Source organism: Alligator sinensis, unplaced genomic scaffold, assembly GCF_000455745.1.
Source record: "Alligator sinensis unplaced genomic scaffold, ASM45574v1 scaffold424_1, whole genome shotgun sequence".
NCBI lineage: Eukaryota > Metazoa > Chordata > Crocodylia > Alligatoridae > Alligator > Alligator sinensis.
In genome coordinates, this window is record NW_005842113.1 from 712,692 (window position 1) to 729,284 (window position 16,593).

Below are 16,593 nucleotides of genomic sequence, written 5' to 3' on the forward strand. Positions count from 1 at the left end.
TTCTGTCATCCTTTGTTTTCTCTTTTTTTAGAGCCTGTAACTAGCAGTCATAACATTGAAGGAAAATATCCTTTTAGGCTCTTCTGAATTCAACCATTAAATAATTTGAGCCTGTCAGCTTACTGCTGTTGAACTAAACAATTCAACAACTCATTCCTTATCACAGATACATGGGTTGTATTAAATGAGCTAGCCTTAAAGGAACTCACTGATCAAGCAATTTAAAATGTTCACATTGACAAACTCATGATACAGAGTTTCTGGTCCAGGGGTAATATTCAGAAGGGAATCATTCCATCTTGGTCTCATTCTGTTTTTTAACCTACACCTCTATTTTTTAATGCATTTGTGAAGTGATGGTTGGGCTGAAGAGGTGAAATCCCATCATTACAGAGAAAAGCACCAGGCAAATTGCTTCTTTGACTCTATTTTAGCCCCTCAGCCTACTGACCTTGGTGTAGTTACCAACCAGATCTTCTCAACAAGGTCCAAGTGTATGCCTTGAAGAAAATAGAACATGGAAGCAACTTTACAGTATGGAATTATATGCAGAAGTCTGGATCAAAAAGGAATAGGGTTCTTAAAATTGTTTTAATATTTCAAAAATAAGTTAGTAATGCTGAAGAAACCATTAGTTTGAAAATATAATCGCAAAATAAACCATTGTTGTTGAAAAGGCATTTCCTCTCTAGTTTTCCGCTGATTACTTCCCATTTCATACCTAGGAGGAAAAGAGTCTTCTGGCTTGTCTAGAAAAAAACAGAAAAAAATCGCACACAAAAATCTGTTGAATAATTGTAAACATCTGAGTCATTTTGTCTTACCTGTAGCATCATTTTGAATTTTCAGTGGCAACTTAGTAACTCCAGTCAGAAGTTTAAACCTTCAAAACCACCAGCAGAACTGTCACCAACTGGCACTGTATGCAGTTAATTTTTACAGAGTGAAGTTTCCATTTTCCTATGTAGACACAGTCCTGCCCAATAAGAATTAAAGCTTACAGTATTTGTGAAATAGTGTCTGGAAGCTTTTATATCACTGCTTAAAATGTGATGGTTCTATAGCTAAACAGTAGAATCCAGCATCCTCAGCTTTCCACCTGGCTCTAAATTCTATAATAATAGTAATAAATGGAAAATGAGAGTGACTTATACCTGCATCGTTGATGATGAAGAATCCAAAACCACTTTATAAAATTACTGTTCCTTTTCTGACAGAGATTAATCACATATGATGCCTTGAGACTGTTGTGAAGGGGTTCCAATTTTTTCAACTTTTATGCAACATTGAATACACACTTAATCAGATACAGTTTATTTTTCCCTCCCTTCCCCCTCTCCCCTCAACATCATTTTAAATATCATGCCCATAGATTTCATAGACACTAGGGCTGGAAGGGATCTCGTGAGATCATCAGATCCAGCTCCCTGCCCAAAGGGCAGGAAGTCAGCTGGGGTCAGATGATCCCAGCAAGATAATCATCCAAACGCTTCTTGAACATGTCCAGAGTAGGTGCTTGCACCACTTCTGGGGGGAGTCTATTCCAGACTCTGAACACTCAGATGGTAAAGAAGATTTTTCTCATGTCCGGTCTAAAACAGTCTTCCAGCAGTTTGTGACCCTTTGACCTTGCCTTCCCTTGGGGTGCCCTGGTGAACAGATATTCTCCTAGATTCTTATGCACACCGCTTATGTATTTATAGGCTGCCACCAAGTCTCCCCTGAGCCTATGCTTCTCCAGGCTGAAGAGTCCTATGCCTCTCCTTCTAAAGCCTGCTCTCTTTACCTCTGATCATGCGCATGGCTCTCCTCTGGACTCTCTCAAGCTTCTCCACATCCTTTTTAAAGTGTGGAACCCAAAATTGGATGCAGTACTCCAGCTGTGGCCTCACCAAGCCTGAGTAAAGTGGGAGAATAACATCTTGGGTCTTGCTTGAGATGCATTGGTGGCTTATATTCACTTTGTGGTCATTCGTGACCCCCCAAGTCTCTTTCGGTCATGGTGCTAGTGAGTGTAGCACTGCCCAACCTATAGGTGTGATGTGGGTTCTTTCTCCCAAGGTGGAGCACTTTGCATTTCTCTATGTTGTATGTCATCAGGTTTTGATGTGCCCACCTTGCAAGCCTGTTCAGGTTGGCCTGAATCCCCAGCCTGTCCTCTAGAGTGACCACACTTCCTCATAATTTGGTGTCTTTTGCAAACTTAGCCAGTCTACTTCTGACACCCAAATCCAGATAATATATGAATGTATTAAAGAGTACTGGTCTGAGAACTGAAACCTGGGGGATGCCACTGGTCACCATGCACCATGATGGCTCAGTTCCATTGACAATCACTCTTTGGGGGCTGTAAGGTTGCCAAGGCCACAGCTCCACAATTTTACCATAAGGACATCATGGGAGACCAAGTCAAAGGCTTTTTTGATATCCAAGTAAATGACAGCAGCCTGGTCATAGAAGGAAATGAGGTTAGTCAGGCATGACCTACCTGTAATGAAGCCATGTTGGCTATCTCTCAGAATAATGCCTTCTGTTAGCCTGTTGTTGATGGATTCTTTAACAATTTTTTCCAAGATCTTTTCAGGGATTGAGGTCAAACTGATTGGCCTGTAGTTCCCTGGGTCTTCCTTCATTCCCTTCTTGAAGATAGGCGGCACGTTGGCCCTCTTCCAATTTTCAGGAACCTCTCCCATGAGTCACAAGTTCTTAAATATCCTTGCCATTGGCCATGCTATGATATCAGTCAACTCTTTTAGAACTCTTGGGTGCATTCTATCCGGGCCCGCATACTGACTTGTGGATGTCCAGCCTCTCAAGGGATTCCCTCACAAGGACTTCACCAATTGTAGGTGTATGGTCATCTTTACCCTGGTAATCCTGTGTCCTACAAGGCAGGGTAATCCCTGTGGGCTGGTGGAAAAATGATATGCTTCTGTCTAGGGAAGGATACAGGAACTGATGGAACTTTTACTGATGAACTGATATAGAAAATTATGTGCATATACAGCACCCCTGCATTGCATCTGTTGTGGGCAAAAGTGAGTCAGCCAGTGTACAGAAAAAGGGAAGGGAAAGTTTTGGCTAAGGATAACTGAGAAAAGCCACAAATTCTACATGTACCAAAAATACTATGGGATCTTTAGTACATAAGAATACAATGCAAGAAATTGAATTTCTTTCTAGGAAGATGGAAAATCCCTGTGCTAGAACAGGTGATTTCAAGGAGTCTAGATGTTTCAGATATTATTCTTATGGCACTAAGCCACCTGACCCATCTGAAAAGAGAAGACAGCCAGGTGTGTTAGATAGGGCACACAAATTGGAGTTAGCAGTGTTGAGTTCTCACAGCTGACCTAATATTCAGGTGTGTTGAACTCAGTGGGAATTGTGGTTGCCTGATGAATGTTGGACTCTACTCCTTCCTGTGAAACTGTGACAAGCATAGAAATCCATTTTTGTAAACTTTCGTGAGTTTTACAAATGAAAACTGTCTAGTATAGTAATATTTTGAGTAACTTTTAAAGTAATTGGGAATGTTTTCTAACTCTTCTAGAGCTTTTTATACCCTTGTTTAGCAATTGATAACATGGCAGCATGCTGTGTCATGAGAATCATCAATTCATGCAAAATACCCATTGTCAGCCAGAGCATAATATATAATATATCCTAAATTTTACCCAACAGAAACTAGTCTGAGAAATTAGAGAACTATTTTATTGCAAGTGATCTTTGTAAAACTGTATAACACACTTGTGTCCACATATTGAAGGACAAAAAAAATCTGGTATCTAGTTGCATTTTACCTTAGACTCACTTTTATTCAGTCATCTATTATGTTCATTTAGTCTTATGTTGACTGTAGTTAGATGATACAGTAATCTGTGTCTATATGGGAAGCATCTTTGTTGCCAACCATTTTGCCAACACTACTAGGTCTATAATTTCTGAATAGTTATACTCTTGGATCAACCCATTTTCTATTGTCTCTGTTCCCATATCCATCAAGCTTATCAAATTGAACACATTTACATTCAGTTCCAGATTAAATTCAAGTGTATCATTAGTGTTAAAATGACATCTCCTCCTCTCTGTTATAAACATGGCCATGAGTGAGCCTTGAGTTATAACTTTAGAACTGTAGGTCTTTTCAGCAGAGCACACTACAGGATTGTTTCCTAAAACAGTCAGACTATATACTATCTATTTTCTGTCTAGCTTTACTGGTGAGTAGCTTTTTACTATTTTTTTAAAGATAATTTGCTTTCCTTAACAATTTTCAAAGTGAAACACACTGATTTCACTACATTGTGTGCCATATGCAATCAAGTTTGTTTCTGTTACTAATTCTATATATATTTAGCAGAGTTTGGAAAATCTTTACTTAGAAACCCTGCCTCTGTTTGGTGAGCTAATGGGCTTGGACTCATAACAATTAACATGCATATGCTGATGTAAATGTTTTCTATTAATGACTGCAACCATGTCCAAGATTAGTGTTGCTAGGGCTGCAGTTTTAGTGAATAGCTTTCATGTGAATTAACATGCCACTTGATTTATGTTTGGCAGCCTGGCAATCCTTTGGAAAGCTGGAATAATTATCAACAATAAATATAGTAACCCTTTCCATTGCAGAAGTAATAAAGCTGAAGCTGTTCTCTTCTAGTGGAAAGACAGATATTGTTGTTGTTAGTGCCTTTAGTTATTTGTTGCCATGTTTATAATTTACAGACATTTCTTGAAATCTGAACATTATCTTTGTACATATTCACTTAATAAACAGTATCACAATATTATAATTTGTTCAGTGTCCCAGATTAACCTTTGGGATTTCAGTTCAGAAAGTTATTATTAAAATAATTGCCTGCTGTCTGTAATTGCTCCTACCAGTGCTAACTCATCTTGCAGTTGATCAGTCTGCAAGAGCATCTAGAGCATCTTAGGTTATTGGTTGAACATTAGTGATTCTTCTATTTCTACTGCATTTCCATTGTGATGTTTTTCTGATGCATATAATCTCAGTAACAGTAGTGTAATTAGGGAGGGACGACAGGGGTGGGGAATGGAAAAAAATGTTTTTACTACAGCCATACAATTGCAATCTCGATTGTGGTTGCAGCAGCAACTAGAAGCTACTGTTGCCACTGCCCCTGTGTGTGGCAACCACCTTGGCTTCCCTGCCGCATCCTTATACTGCTGTTCAGTAAAGGTTAATAAAAACAGTTATCACAGCTTCAGTCATTTAACATCATTTTCTCTGGGGCAGTATAGCAGACACCATTTAGAAGATTTTTAAAGATTGAAGAAACTAATGTAAACACACACACACTTGGGACTGTGTGTGGTAAAGTGTGTTCTGGGTTTATGTTGCTGTGTATCTTGTTTGTTCTGTATATTTTGCACACAACCCTGAGTGTGTGTGTGTTACATTCTCTCCCCAGCCCAGAATTTGACACCTGGGCAAATTAATAACAACACCATTTAACATTTACATAATTCAAACCAATTCTGATCTACCACTATATGCTGCTTGTGAGGAATACAAAACATATCCTCTGTCTTGGGGTACAACAGGCAACCCCCCAAAAATTTTGGTATGGGGAGCACCCCAAAGTTACGGACATAAAAGCAAAAATTGAATGGATCCCAGATGAGCCCCCAAAATGTAACTCTTCTGCTGAGCACCTGTCAGTAACAACAAGGGCTGAGTTCAATTTTGGGGTACTAAATACATTTTACCTTGGCTCAAGCCCCCACCCAGTCTACCTGGGAAACACTAAAGGAATCACTAGGTTGTCCAGTAAAACTAACAACCCTGCCCTCAAAAGCAGTATAAACACAAATTCCAAATTTATTACAAAAAATAAAGAAAAAACAAAAGTAAACACTAACTATAATTTCAAAACACTATAAACTGCAAAGCAGAGTCTATAGGTGGCACCCTCTTGGGGAGACTTTACCCAGGCAGTCTGGGACTTGGGACTTGGAACTCCCCAAAGGATAGTTCTGGGGGCCTGTTCATCTATACCTGCCCTTGAGCAATGGGATGGAGATGGGGGCCCACACTGGAGAGTCCCATGAACTTCTTCGTGTGTCCATTGCACTGCAGGGAGCTTCAAAGGAGGTCCTTCTGTGTTGCAAAGGGCCCCTTTTTGCTCACTGTGAAGCAGTAACACTGAACTGCACTTCCATGTGGTGGCTTTGAGGGATTAATTGAGGCTTACCCTTGTCATTGCTTTAGTTTGCTTCTCCACTGAAGGTGGGGGAAGTCCTCCCCCATGGGGAACAGGCTTTCTGGTTCATAGTTCAGCTTTCAGCAGCCCCAGGAGCAGAAAAGAGACCCAGCCCAGGGGACCTGACCCTTAAATAACTTTTCTGATATCATCACTTGGTTCCAACCAGAAAGAGGCATTATTTGAACACTGCTAATGCAGACCAATCATTTCAAAGGTGGTCAGCACTCCTGGTGAAGTGGCCAGATTTACTAAACTGGTTCCACAGGTCCCTTGGGGGGGATCTTAAGACAATGGCTTGAATGCAATGAGGGGGGTGGTAGGTGGTTCTCTTTCTGTCCTAGAGGAGGCAAAATATACAGCACAAACAAGTTATACAGCAACATAAACCCAGAACACACTTTACCATACACAACCCTAAGTGTGTGTGTATTACATTAATAATGTACAAACTTCCCTTTTTGTCAGGTTTTGGTCACTGCAGGCCTGGACCAAAGCCCATTAAAGTTACTGGGAAAGCTCCCATTGTTTTTAGTGAACTTTTAGATCAATCTGTATATGCTTTAATTTCTCACTCTTTGTGTAGAACCTATGGTTCACTTTGTATTTTACGCTCTGAAAGCCATTCCTGGTTGTCAGTTCACATTCCTACATTACCATCTGATGGTGGTCCCCATAATGGTCAGCTCTGACTATCATTATAAATATTTGGGTTCTCCATTATACATGATTATTGATACATTTTAGGCATTTTCTCAAAAAGCAACCACTCTGATAAATATTGCAAGGCATCTAATAAAATCCCAACATAAAGTTGATTAGCCAGAACTCCAAAATTTGAGCAACAAGCACCATACAAATAATTGATAGATTCATAGATTCTAGAGTTGGAAGGGACCCAATGGATCATCGTGTCCAACACCCTGCCCCTGGCACGAAAGAGGACCAAGGTCAGACGACCCCAGCTAGGTGATTGTCAAGCCTCCTCTTGAAGACCTCCAAGTTAGGTGATAGGACCACCTCTCTTGGAAGCCCATTCCAGACTCTGGCCATCCTTATTGTAAAAAAATTCTTCCTAATGTCTAACCTAAATCTACTCTCCACTAGTTTGCACCCATTATTCCTAGTTATTCCCTGGGGTGCTCTGGTAAACAGCGCATCCCCAATTCCCTGGTGTCCTCCCCTTATAAATTTATAGGTGGCTACAAGGTCATCCCTCAGCGATCTTTTGGATAGGCTGAAGAGATCCAGATCTCTCAACCTCTTTTTGTAGGGACTTTCACGGAAGCCACTAATCATGCGAGTGGCCCTCCTCTGAACCCTCTTGTCCCTCTTGAAGTGCGACACCCAAAACTGGACACAGTACTCCAACTGCAGCCTGACCAATGCCGCATAGAGGGGGAACATTGCCTCCCTCGATCTGTTGGTTGTGCATCTGCTAATACACGACAAGGTGAAATTGGCTTTGTTGATGGCCTCATTACACTGCCAGCTCATGTTCATCTTGGAGTCAACTATGACTCCAAGATCTCTCTCATCCTCTGAGCTGCTAAGGAGGACGTTACTCAACCTGTAGGTGTGCTGGAGATTCCTCCTTCCCAGGTGGAGCACCTTACGTTTATCTTTGTTGAATTGCATATATTGCATTCCACCCATTGATCTAACCTGTCCAGGTCAGCCTGTAACTGCTCCCTGCCCACTGGTGTATTCACTTTGCTCCATAATTTGGTATAATCTGCGAATTTGGAGAAGGTGCTCACCACACCCTCATCCAAATCTCTAATGAAGGTATTAAATAACACTGGCCCAAGGACCAAACCCTACAGGACCCCACTGCCCACCTCTTTCCAGGCTAAGAATGACCCGTCAACCACCACTCTCTGGGCGCGGTCCCTAAGCCAGTTAGCCACCCACCTGACTGTGTAGGCGTCCACTCCACAGCCCTTTAGCTTCGTTATGATAATAGGATGCGAAATTGTGTTGAAGGCCTTCCTAAAATCCAGGTAGATGACATCGGCCTCTGTTCCTGTGTCAAGGCAGTGTGTGACCTGGTCATAAAAGGCTATAAGGTTTGTCAAGCAGGATCTACCTGTGACGAACCCATGCTGGTTTCCTTTCAGCATTGTTTCCCCTGCTGGGCTTCCACAAATATGCTCTTTGATAATTTTTTCTAGTATTTTCCCAGGGATAGAGGTAAGACTGAAGAGTGGCCTAAAGTTACCCAGCTCCTCCCTTCTCTCCTTCTTAAAAATGGGCACCACGTTGGCCTTTTTCCAGTCCTCAGGTACCTGTCCAGAGCACCATGAGAGCTCAAACAGCTGTGTTAGCGGCTCAACAGTGACACTGGCCTCCCGTGTCAGGCCAGTATTTATGCTGGATTGGAATGAAAGCATATCTAGAATACAGCTTTATGATAGATTACATAAAAATGTAGAATGGCAAATTGCTGTAGAAGAAAGAGTTTGAATGGATATTTAAAAACCAGTAAAATTTTTGCATTTTTGTCCTAAAATAATTGTGTATGCTGGCAGATTTTAGGGAAAATATGAGAAAAGCAAAAGAAATAGCAACAACAAATATACATTAATTATGTTACTTTAATTTAAAACCACCTTATTCAAACCATTAGACTTCAGAAGGGCCAACTTTAATAGTAAATTTAGGAGCCTAGTTAGTGAGGTGGCCGAACTCAAGAGCATCAGGCTAATGGGGGGCCAAACAAAGAAAAACTATTGAGTGGAAAAAGCTTATTTGATTACATAATGAGAAACCATTAGAATCACAGAATCATAGAGAAGTAGGACTGGAAGGGACCTCCATGGGTCATCTAGTTGAAACCCCTGCCTGAAGCAGGATCCCTGTCCAAACCATCCTATATAACCCATAATCTACACTCTACATAAGACTACCATGAACCCTGACACAATGCAGATCTTAACACCCTAACCTGCCACAGGTAAAGCAGGGGAACCATGGCAGCCAATGTCCTTCTATCAAATGTTGTCAATGTATGCTCAAGAGAACCCAGGTAGATGGCCATGCTCCCCTCCCCTGTCTACTGAGGAAGGCAAAAAACCACCACAGTCCATACCAATCTGACCATGGGGTAAAATTCCTTCCACCAAACATGGTGAATAGAAGGACAAGACCTAAAACTTTGCTCCCAGTATGAGCATTGGCACACCCCAGCCTTGGCTGTAGCCAACACTGAATACCACTGGGAAAGCTTAGAACACCCTAATCCATGTAGCAGAAAGATGGGGCAGGGCAACCAACAAAACCCAGAAGCATGGGAAATACCTATAGTAGAACATAGGTATAACTACAAGTAGATCATCCCCAACCAGAGGGTGTCCAACCTCTTCTTGAGTACCTCTAGCAATAGGGAGTCCACAACTTCCTTAGGCAGTTTGTTTCACTGCCTCACTGTTCTAACAGTAAATATTTCCAGATATCCAATCTAAACTTACTTTGCTGCAACTTTAAGCCATTGGTGTGCATCCTCTTCTCTGCAGCAAGAGAGAAAAGGTGCTTTCCCTCTTTTTTATGGCAGCCCTTCAAGTATTTGAAGACTGCTATCATGTTCCGTCTTAGATGCCTTTTCTGCAAACTTAGCATGCTTCACTCCTTCAGCCTCTTCTCATATGACTTGCTTTCCAAGGTTTTTATCATCTTTGTTGCCTGCCTCTGGACCCTCTCTAACTTCTTCATGTCCTTTTTAAAATGTGGAGGCCAAAACTGCACACACTACTCCAGACGAGGTCTAATCAGTGCCAAATAGAGAGGCACTATCACCTCCCTTGTCCTGCGCCTAATGTTTCCATTGATGTATCTCAAAAACTCATTGCCTTTTGTGTGTCTGCATCACACTGCAGATTCACACTGAGTCTGTGTTCTACATTCCCAGGACTACCATAGTGCTGCCATCCAGGTGTCACCCATTCTTTATTTGTGTTTTTGATTATTCCTCCTAAGGTGTAGCACCTTGCATTTGTCCACATTGAACTTCATCCTGTTAGCTCTAGCCCAACTTTCCAATTTGTTGAGATCCTTCTGAATTGTGCTCTCATCCCCCAGTGTTTTCACAGTTCTTCCTAGTTTTATGTCACCTGAAAATTTGCTCAAGAAGCTTCTGTGCCACCACCCAAATTATTATTAAACATGTTGAACACCACTGGGCCCAGGACAGACCTCAATGGGAGTTCACTTGAAATCTGTTTATTCTTGCTTTCTATGTAGTTGGTTTTTTTGCCCATTTCTAACTTTTCTTACAAATAAGAGTTCTAGAGTTGTCCAATAATGTTCAACTATACAATTTCTCAGTGATTCGTTTTCTTTTTCCCCACTGCAGTTCCCCCTCGATTTGTGGTTCAACCAAGTGACCAAGACGGGATTTATGGAAAAGCTGTAATCCTCAATTGTTCTGCAGAAGGTTATCCTGTTCCTACTATTGTCTGGAAGTACTCAAAAGGTATGACAACTCTCCCAGATTCTGAACCTTCCTTTAATTGCTAGTACCTTACTGCATTTAATTCAGTAGGACAATTTACGAAGTACTGCTGAACTTGAGTCAAGGTATCGCAGCTTAGCTCCTGATATATGGATGAACAGGATATTATTATAAATTGGTATGTTTTATCTTTCTGTATGTACATATACCTTTTCATTGGTATTTCAGGAAGACTCTCTAGATGAATTGTAGGTTCTTGATAGTAATGCTAAATAAAATTTCTAGGTGGGGAAAGAGAAATATTGCTTTGATTACTGTGACCTTCAGGGCAATGTTCATTGGTTGCTCCTGGTTGATTTTTTCTTTAAACTCTATGATAGCATAGCCAATCATATCTTTTCAGCAAAGAAGAAAGGTCAGGCAGCATTAGCATAACCAGTAATTCAGTATGCACTTTACATAATGCTTTAACATTTTCTTTTCATGTAACGGAACATTAAAACTGGCCCCACTTGACCCTAGGTAACCACATGAAATTGACAGCTTTTTAATTAAAATGTGCTGCCTCCTAGATTGTGTCTTCTAGGCAATTATCTATCATGCTTACCTTGTGTTGAAGCTGGCAACATTCAAGGAAACAAGCTTTTCAAACCTTACATACTATCTATCTAAGTTAACCCTTTACATATTTGTAAAAAATAATACATTATTGCACCAAGTTCATGCAAGCAAACAAATAAATAATAGAATTCTAAATAAAATTTGGTGCTTTTTGGGTACTACATGTCTTTTTTATAGTTTAGTAATGTGTTTTGTTTTACCAACAGAGGATGGAAAATGTGAAATTAATCTAAAGAGTTCAAGAAATAATTTCATTGCTACTTTATATGTTGTAGGGACAAAAAGAAACAGTGCTGTTTATGTTCTTTTTGTGTTATGATGGAGAAGGCTTAGTCAGGCCAGGTCAAGTAGTCCATATTAGAAATGGAAAAGAAAGAGGTTTAATTTTAAGGAGCTTCTCTCACATTTACATGAAATTAATTCAAGAATCTCCATTTTCAGCTCTTCCTCAATCTTGGATACAGTGGATTTGTTGTTTGGAACAAAGTCAGAGTTGATATTGGAGGTGGTCAAAATGTCAGAATTTTTAACAGTTTTTGTGATTTCCTTTCTCAATTTTGGAGGGGGTTTTTTGTTCCAGCCTAGATCGCATGGACAATATTTCTTTGCTGCCTCTTTATTTTGTTATTCCAATAGTGTTATTTCATTCAGCATATTAATTAAAAAGCACAGATCTTTAAGCTATATAATTTATCTTGTTTTAACAAGCTACAATATGTAATTTTCCTGTTATAGTTAGGATTTTACCAAGATCCAAAAAAAGCCCAGTGGCAGAGTTGACTAGGAACAAAACATACAAGTGATATCTCATTTGTAAATGCCCCATTCAGTTTACAGGGTATCTACCATCCCTAAAGCCAGTTAGCATCCTGATTGATATTGGACTTTTAATATTACTCATTAAGTAAAAGGGAAAGTGGCTGTCATGCACAGTCTTGTCACCTTTGGGAACTTATGACCTAATCAGTAAGTAAATCCAAGTAATAGCAGGGTGGTATCATCATAGCTGCTAATGGACATTTAGCTGTAACACAGAGCACATTGTGTGCAATAAGACATGATTAGTAATCATTGGCACATCTACATATGCATTTGTTGTGGCACGAGTTTACTCGTGAGTAAATTACTTGCAAATAAATGGTGCTGGGCATGCGTCTACATGTGCAGGGAGTCAGAAGCAGATTTGCTGCTAATCTGCTCCCACTTTCTAGGGCCCTGCAGTGGGCCCCTGCCACCACTGGAGAGTGCTCCAGCTGCAGCTGCCAGGAGCCAGCAGCCCTCTTCAAAAGCCAGCCTTGCTCACTGCTCTCTGGTCAGCTACTTCCCTGCCCAGGAGCAGTGTACCCCAAGAGTAGGTTCAGCATGCAGCAGCACTCTCCTCATTGCCTGTGCCTCCCCACACCATGGCTGCTCCAGCCCCTGCCCCTGCCCCTGGCTGCTCCATCCCATGCCCCTGAGTGATGACCAGGGCCCCACACTCCTGCTGGTGCCACATTGGCCCTGAGCCGTCCTGGCTCCTCAACGCACAGTGACCACCTGCCCACCTGCCATGCACCATCCCAGGGCCACCACCAAACACCTTTTGCCTCCACAACATCTGCCTGGTTGGACCCTGGCAGGGATGCTGAAAATGGGCTCCAGGATGCCAATGCCAGGGCTACTGTCACCCTCCTGGGCCTCCAGCCTCACCACCTCTGGGCCCAATGAGCCATCCAGGACTGGTGGCAGCACATCATCCAGCACACCTGGGATGATAAGTGGCTGGAGGCCTTCTGCATGACCTGGGCCACATTCCTGGACCTCCTGGAGCAGCTCTGGCTCCACCTGTAGTGGCAGCCCACTGGCATGCAGCTGCCTCTCCCTGAGAGAGCCCAGGGATAGGCGGCTAGCACCCTGGCGTCTGACCATTCTTCTGTATGTGCACAAGCCACAGCAAGTGTGGTGGGTGGGGGCTCGCCCAGAGGCGATGGCAGCGGGTGCTCCCCTGACAAGGTTGGCCCCCCCTCTGGCTACCAGTGTCCAGGGCCAGCAAGGCCAACACGCAGTCCTGGCTCTGCTGCAGGCAGCTCCAGCTGCACGCCTGTGTGGAGCTGGGGTGAGCAATGAGCCCTGGCCCAGGCATGGGCTAGCTGGCAGGCAGCCCCTGTACCTAAGCACACTTGTGTACCAGCCATAGGTTCAGCATCTATACGTGCACTGCTGAGCACAAAAAAACTCCGCACCAGGGTAGGATTTGTATTGGCAAGTCCTACCCTGCTTCAGAGTTTTAGTTTCCCGCAACCTAATAAGGATGTACACATAGATGCTGAGACATTTACTATGGAGCTAATTAATCAGCTCCACAATAAACATTTTGTGTAGACACACACATTGGAATCAAAATAGAGTTTGAGGGACATAAGTTTTGATGGGTTTCCTGTTAGCCTTGTGAGAATATGTACTGTTTGAAAGGAATGCCCATTAGCAAATAATAAATATATATGATTTTAATGAGAGGCAAGGATTTTTGTAGGTGATAACTTTTTTTGGACCAATTGCATGGATAGAAACAAGTTAGACAAGTTTTCAAATGCAAGGTATTCTTCAATAGGTCTGACAATGCAAGGACAGTGATTATTAAAAACAGTATGTAGGGCTGTGAACTGGAGAAAAGAGAGATTCCTAGAGGTAGAAGACAATTAATAGAAGAAAATAAATTTGTTATAATAGGAAACCAAGACTTCAGAAGAGAAGGGTGTCAATATCACCCAGTGGTGATACGTAGGCACATGCCCCCTCCACCCTCCCCCCCCCGACTAAGGTGGCACCAGTCGCCCATGTTATCACCTGTAGTATAAAAGAAAAATTTCAGGAAACAGATTATAGTATGTCTGCACATAGTAGCCAGGTACGTCTCCAGGTTAATTTTTCTAGGTATGCACATGTATATTACTATAAATCTAATCATGGGGATGTGAGTGTATTCTTTAGTTGACTACTTATCAGTAGCAATTCCACTTCAGCATTCCCTGATAACTGAAGTCAGTGGGCCAAATTCATCTTTGTTATGCTTCTTAGACTTCAGTACAGTTACACCAGAGACACATGGCTCGTTTCTTCTCAGTGTTGAAAGGAAAGGGGCTGGAACCTGTTCTGAGTGAGCTGGGCACCAACTATAGATTTTTATGGAAAATTGGAGCCTATACTTAGACATGATTTTTGCAGCAATCTGGATGCTGACCACAGGGGTGGTGTGTGATCAGACTTTTAGCTGTGCAAGTAAGCATTCACTCTTGTGTTTTTCCACATACTACCCTGAGTTTAATGAACAAGGTCCCTCCAGCATTCCATGTTTACTACAATAGACATCCTCATGATCATAAGGAATTCATCTGGTATATGCATCAGGGATGCATACTTCTGTGGCTGTTCAGCTGTAATTTTGAATAATTTATCAGCCACTAAATATACAACAAATGTGCCTTTTACCCATGAGCTATCTGCAAATCTCTCTTGCTCTTTCATCCCCACCCCCACCTCAGGCTGCTCTTGTCATTCGGCCTCCATTTCTTAAGTTGTGGTGAGTTAATATTACAGTTTATTATAAGACAGTGATTCTTTTCTTTACATTAAATAGCTTTCCTTTTGGCAAAGGGCTTTTAGTGTGTTCTGCTGTTGATTGTGATGCCAGAAATCAGGGGTTCATTTGTATTAAATTCAGTTTGGCAGCTATCATGTCTGCTATGTTAAAAATTCTTCTTTCCTACTTCTTTCCTCCTGGCTAATCTGTTGGGTTCTGCTATAGGTGCTGGTGTACCCCAGTTCCAGCCAATTGCCTTGAATGGGCGAATCCAGCTTCTCACAAATGGCTCCTTGTTGATTAAACACGTGCTGGAGGAAGACAGTGGATACTACCTCTGTAAGGTCAGCAATGATGTGGGAGCAGACGTCAGCAAGTCAATGTACCTCACTGTTAAAAGTAAGAACTAAACCACTTTTTGTGATCCAAGTACTACTTTTGAGTTTTAAAGGCTTGTCTATCGCCTCTTTATTCCTCATGAAAATATTTATTTCATATTGAAAAACAGTCACATATTCTATTAACAGGAGTATCAATATAGCTAGATAAAATTTAGTTAGGAGAGGAAAAAAGACAAGAAGAGACAGAAAGATGGCACTTGATATAAGTGATTCTCGACCAGGTTGCTACAGCAGGCTGTGAAACATGCTCCCAGAAGAGAGAACATAAGGGAGATAAGTTCAGGCTCCAGTGAGACGATAAGTGTGGGCTCTTTCCTTCCACCAAATCCTCCTATCCCCACTCACTGAAGCACTGCCAACTACTGCTGCTTCTTTCTGCCAGCTGCTGCTTCTTCTTTCTGCCCTTCTTCAAGCAGGTAAGCACTAAATAAATTTGTTTATGAAATGGAGTGCCACTCAATTCACACTGCTCTAAACAAATATATTTAAACAGTCATTGATAGAGTTTAACAGAATAGGTATGGTGAAAAAAATCTTTGATAAAGGCAAGATAATGGGTAATGAGGGGGAAAGACCAAGAGTGTCTACTAAAAACAGGGGCGTCTATACACTTGCTCCAGGGTGGGGGTGAGGGCGGGGCAGAGACGTTTTAATTAAAGCAGCTCTCAGGAACTGCTCTAATTAAAATGCCCACAGCGTTACCAGATTTGCCCATTTCTTTGGGGTGTGCTCATTTATTAGGGATACGTTTCTAGGGTCTTGGTAATTCTGTCAGTGTGCTGCTTGTGTTTCTGTACGGAGCTGTATATCTTCCTTCTGCAAGCCCTCACCCCTAATGGAGCTATCTTGCAGGACTCGGTATCAATGGGGCTGGGTTCCTCCAGTCACCAAATCAGTCATACACACAAATTAACGTGACACGCCTGACCCGGCTGGGTTGATCAGCATGGACAGGCTGACACCCTCATATGCCAAGAATCAGTTCATCAGAGCAACAATAAACTGCAGTCAGACACAAGCACACGGGTAAACAGAATCCCTCTGAATCCGGCTGGGTGTCCAGCTGACACCCTCATGGGCCAGCATTCAGTTCATAAGGGCACGTCTGAGCCAAAATGGGTCAATCAGCCTGAACAAGCTGATCCCCTTATGTGTTTCAAACTCAGCACGTCCCAATCTTTGGCCTTTTGATGAGCAGACCCCACAGTATTTTTGGGCTTCACAGGGATCTTTAGTTTAGGTAAAAGAAGTGTTGCTGCAGAGCACGGGAGGAAAGAGAAGCAGAGAAGAAAAAATATACCCAGTTACTACCAGTTTGACTATAAAAGTTAT

General features: G+C 42.0%; 1 protein-coding gene across 1 annotated transcript in view; it reads left to right on the forward strand.

The window, feature by feature from the left end:
* The window catches only part of DSCAM (DS cell adhesion molecule), a 758,565-nt gene that overhangs the window by 501,514 nt on the left and 240,458 nt on the right, over positions 1-16,593 (forward strand). The window contains 2 exon segments of the mRNA XM_006024681.1: positions 10,582-10,701; positions 15,086-15,259. Coding sequence (XP_006024743.1) covers positions 10,582-10,701; positions 15,086-15,259 — 294 coding nt within the window.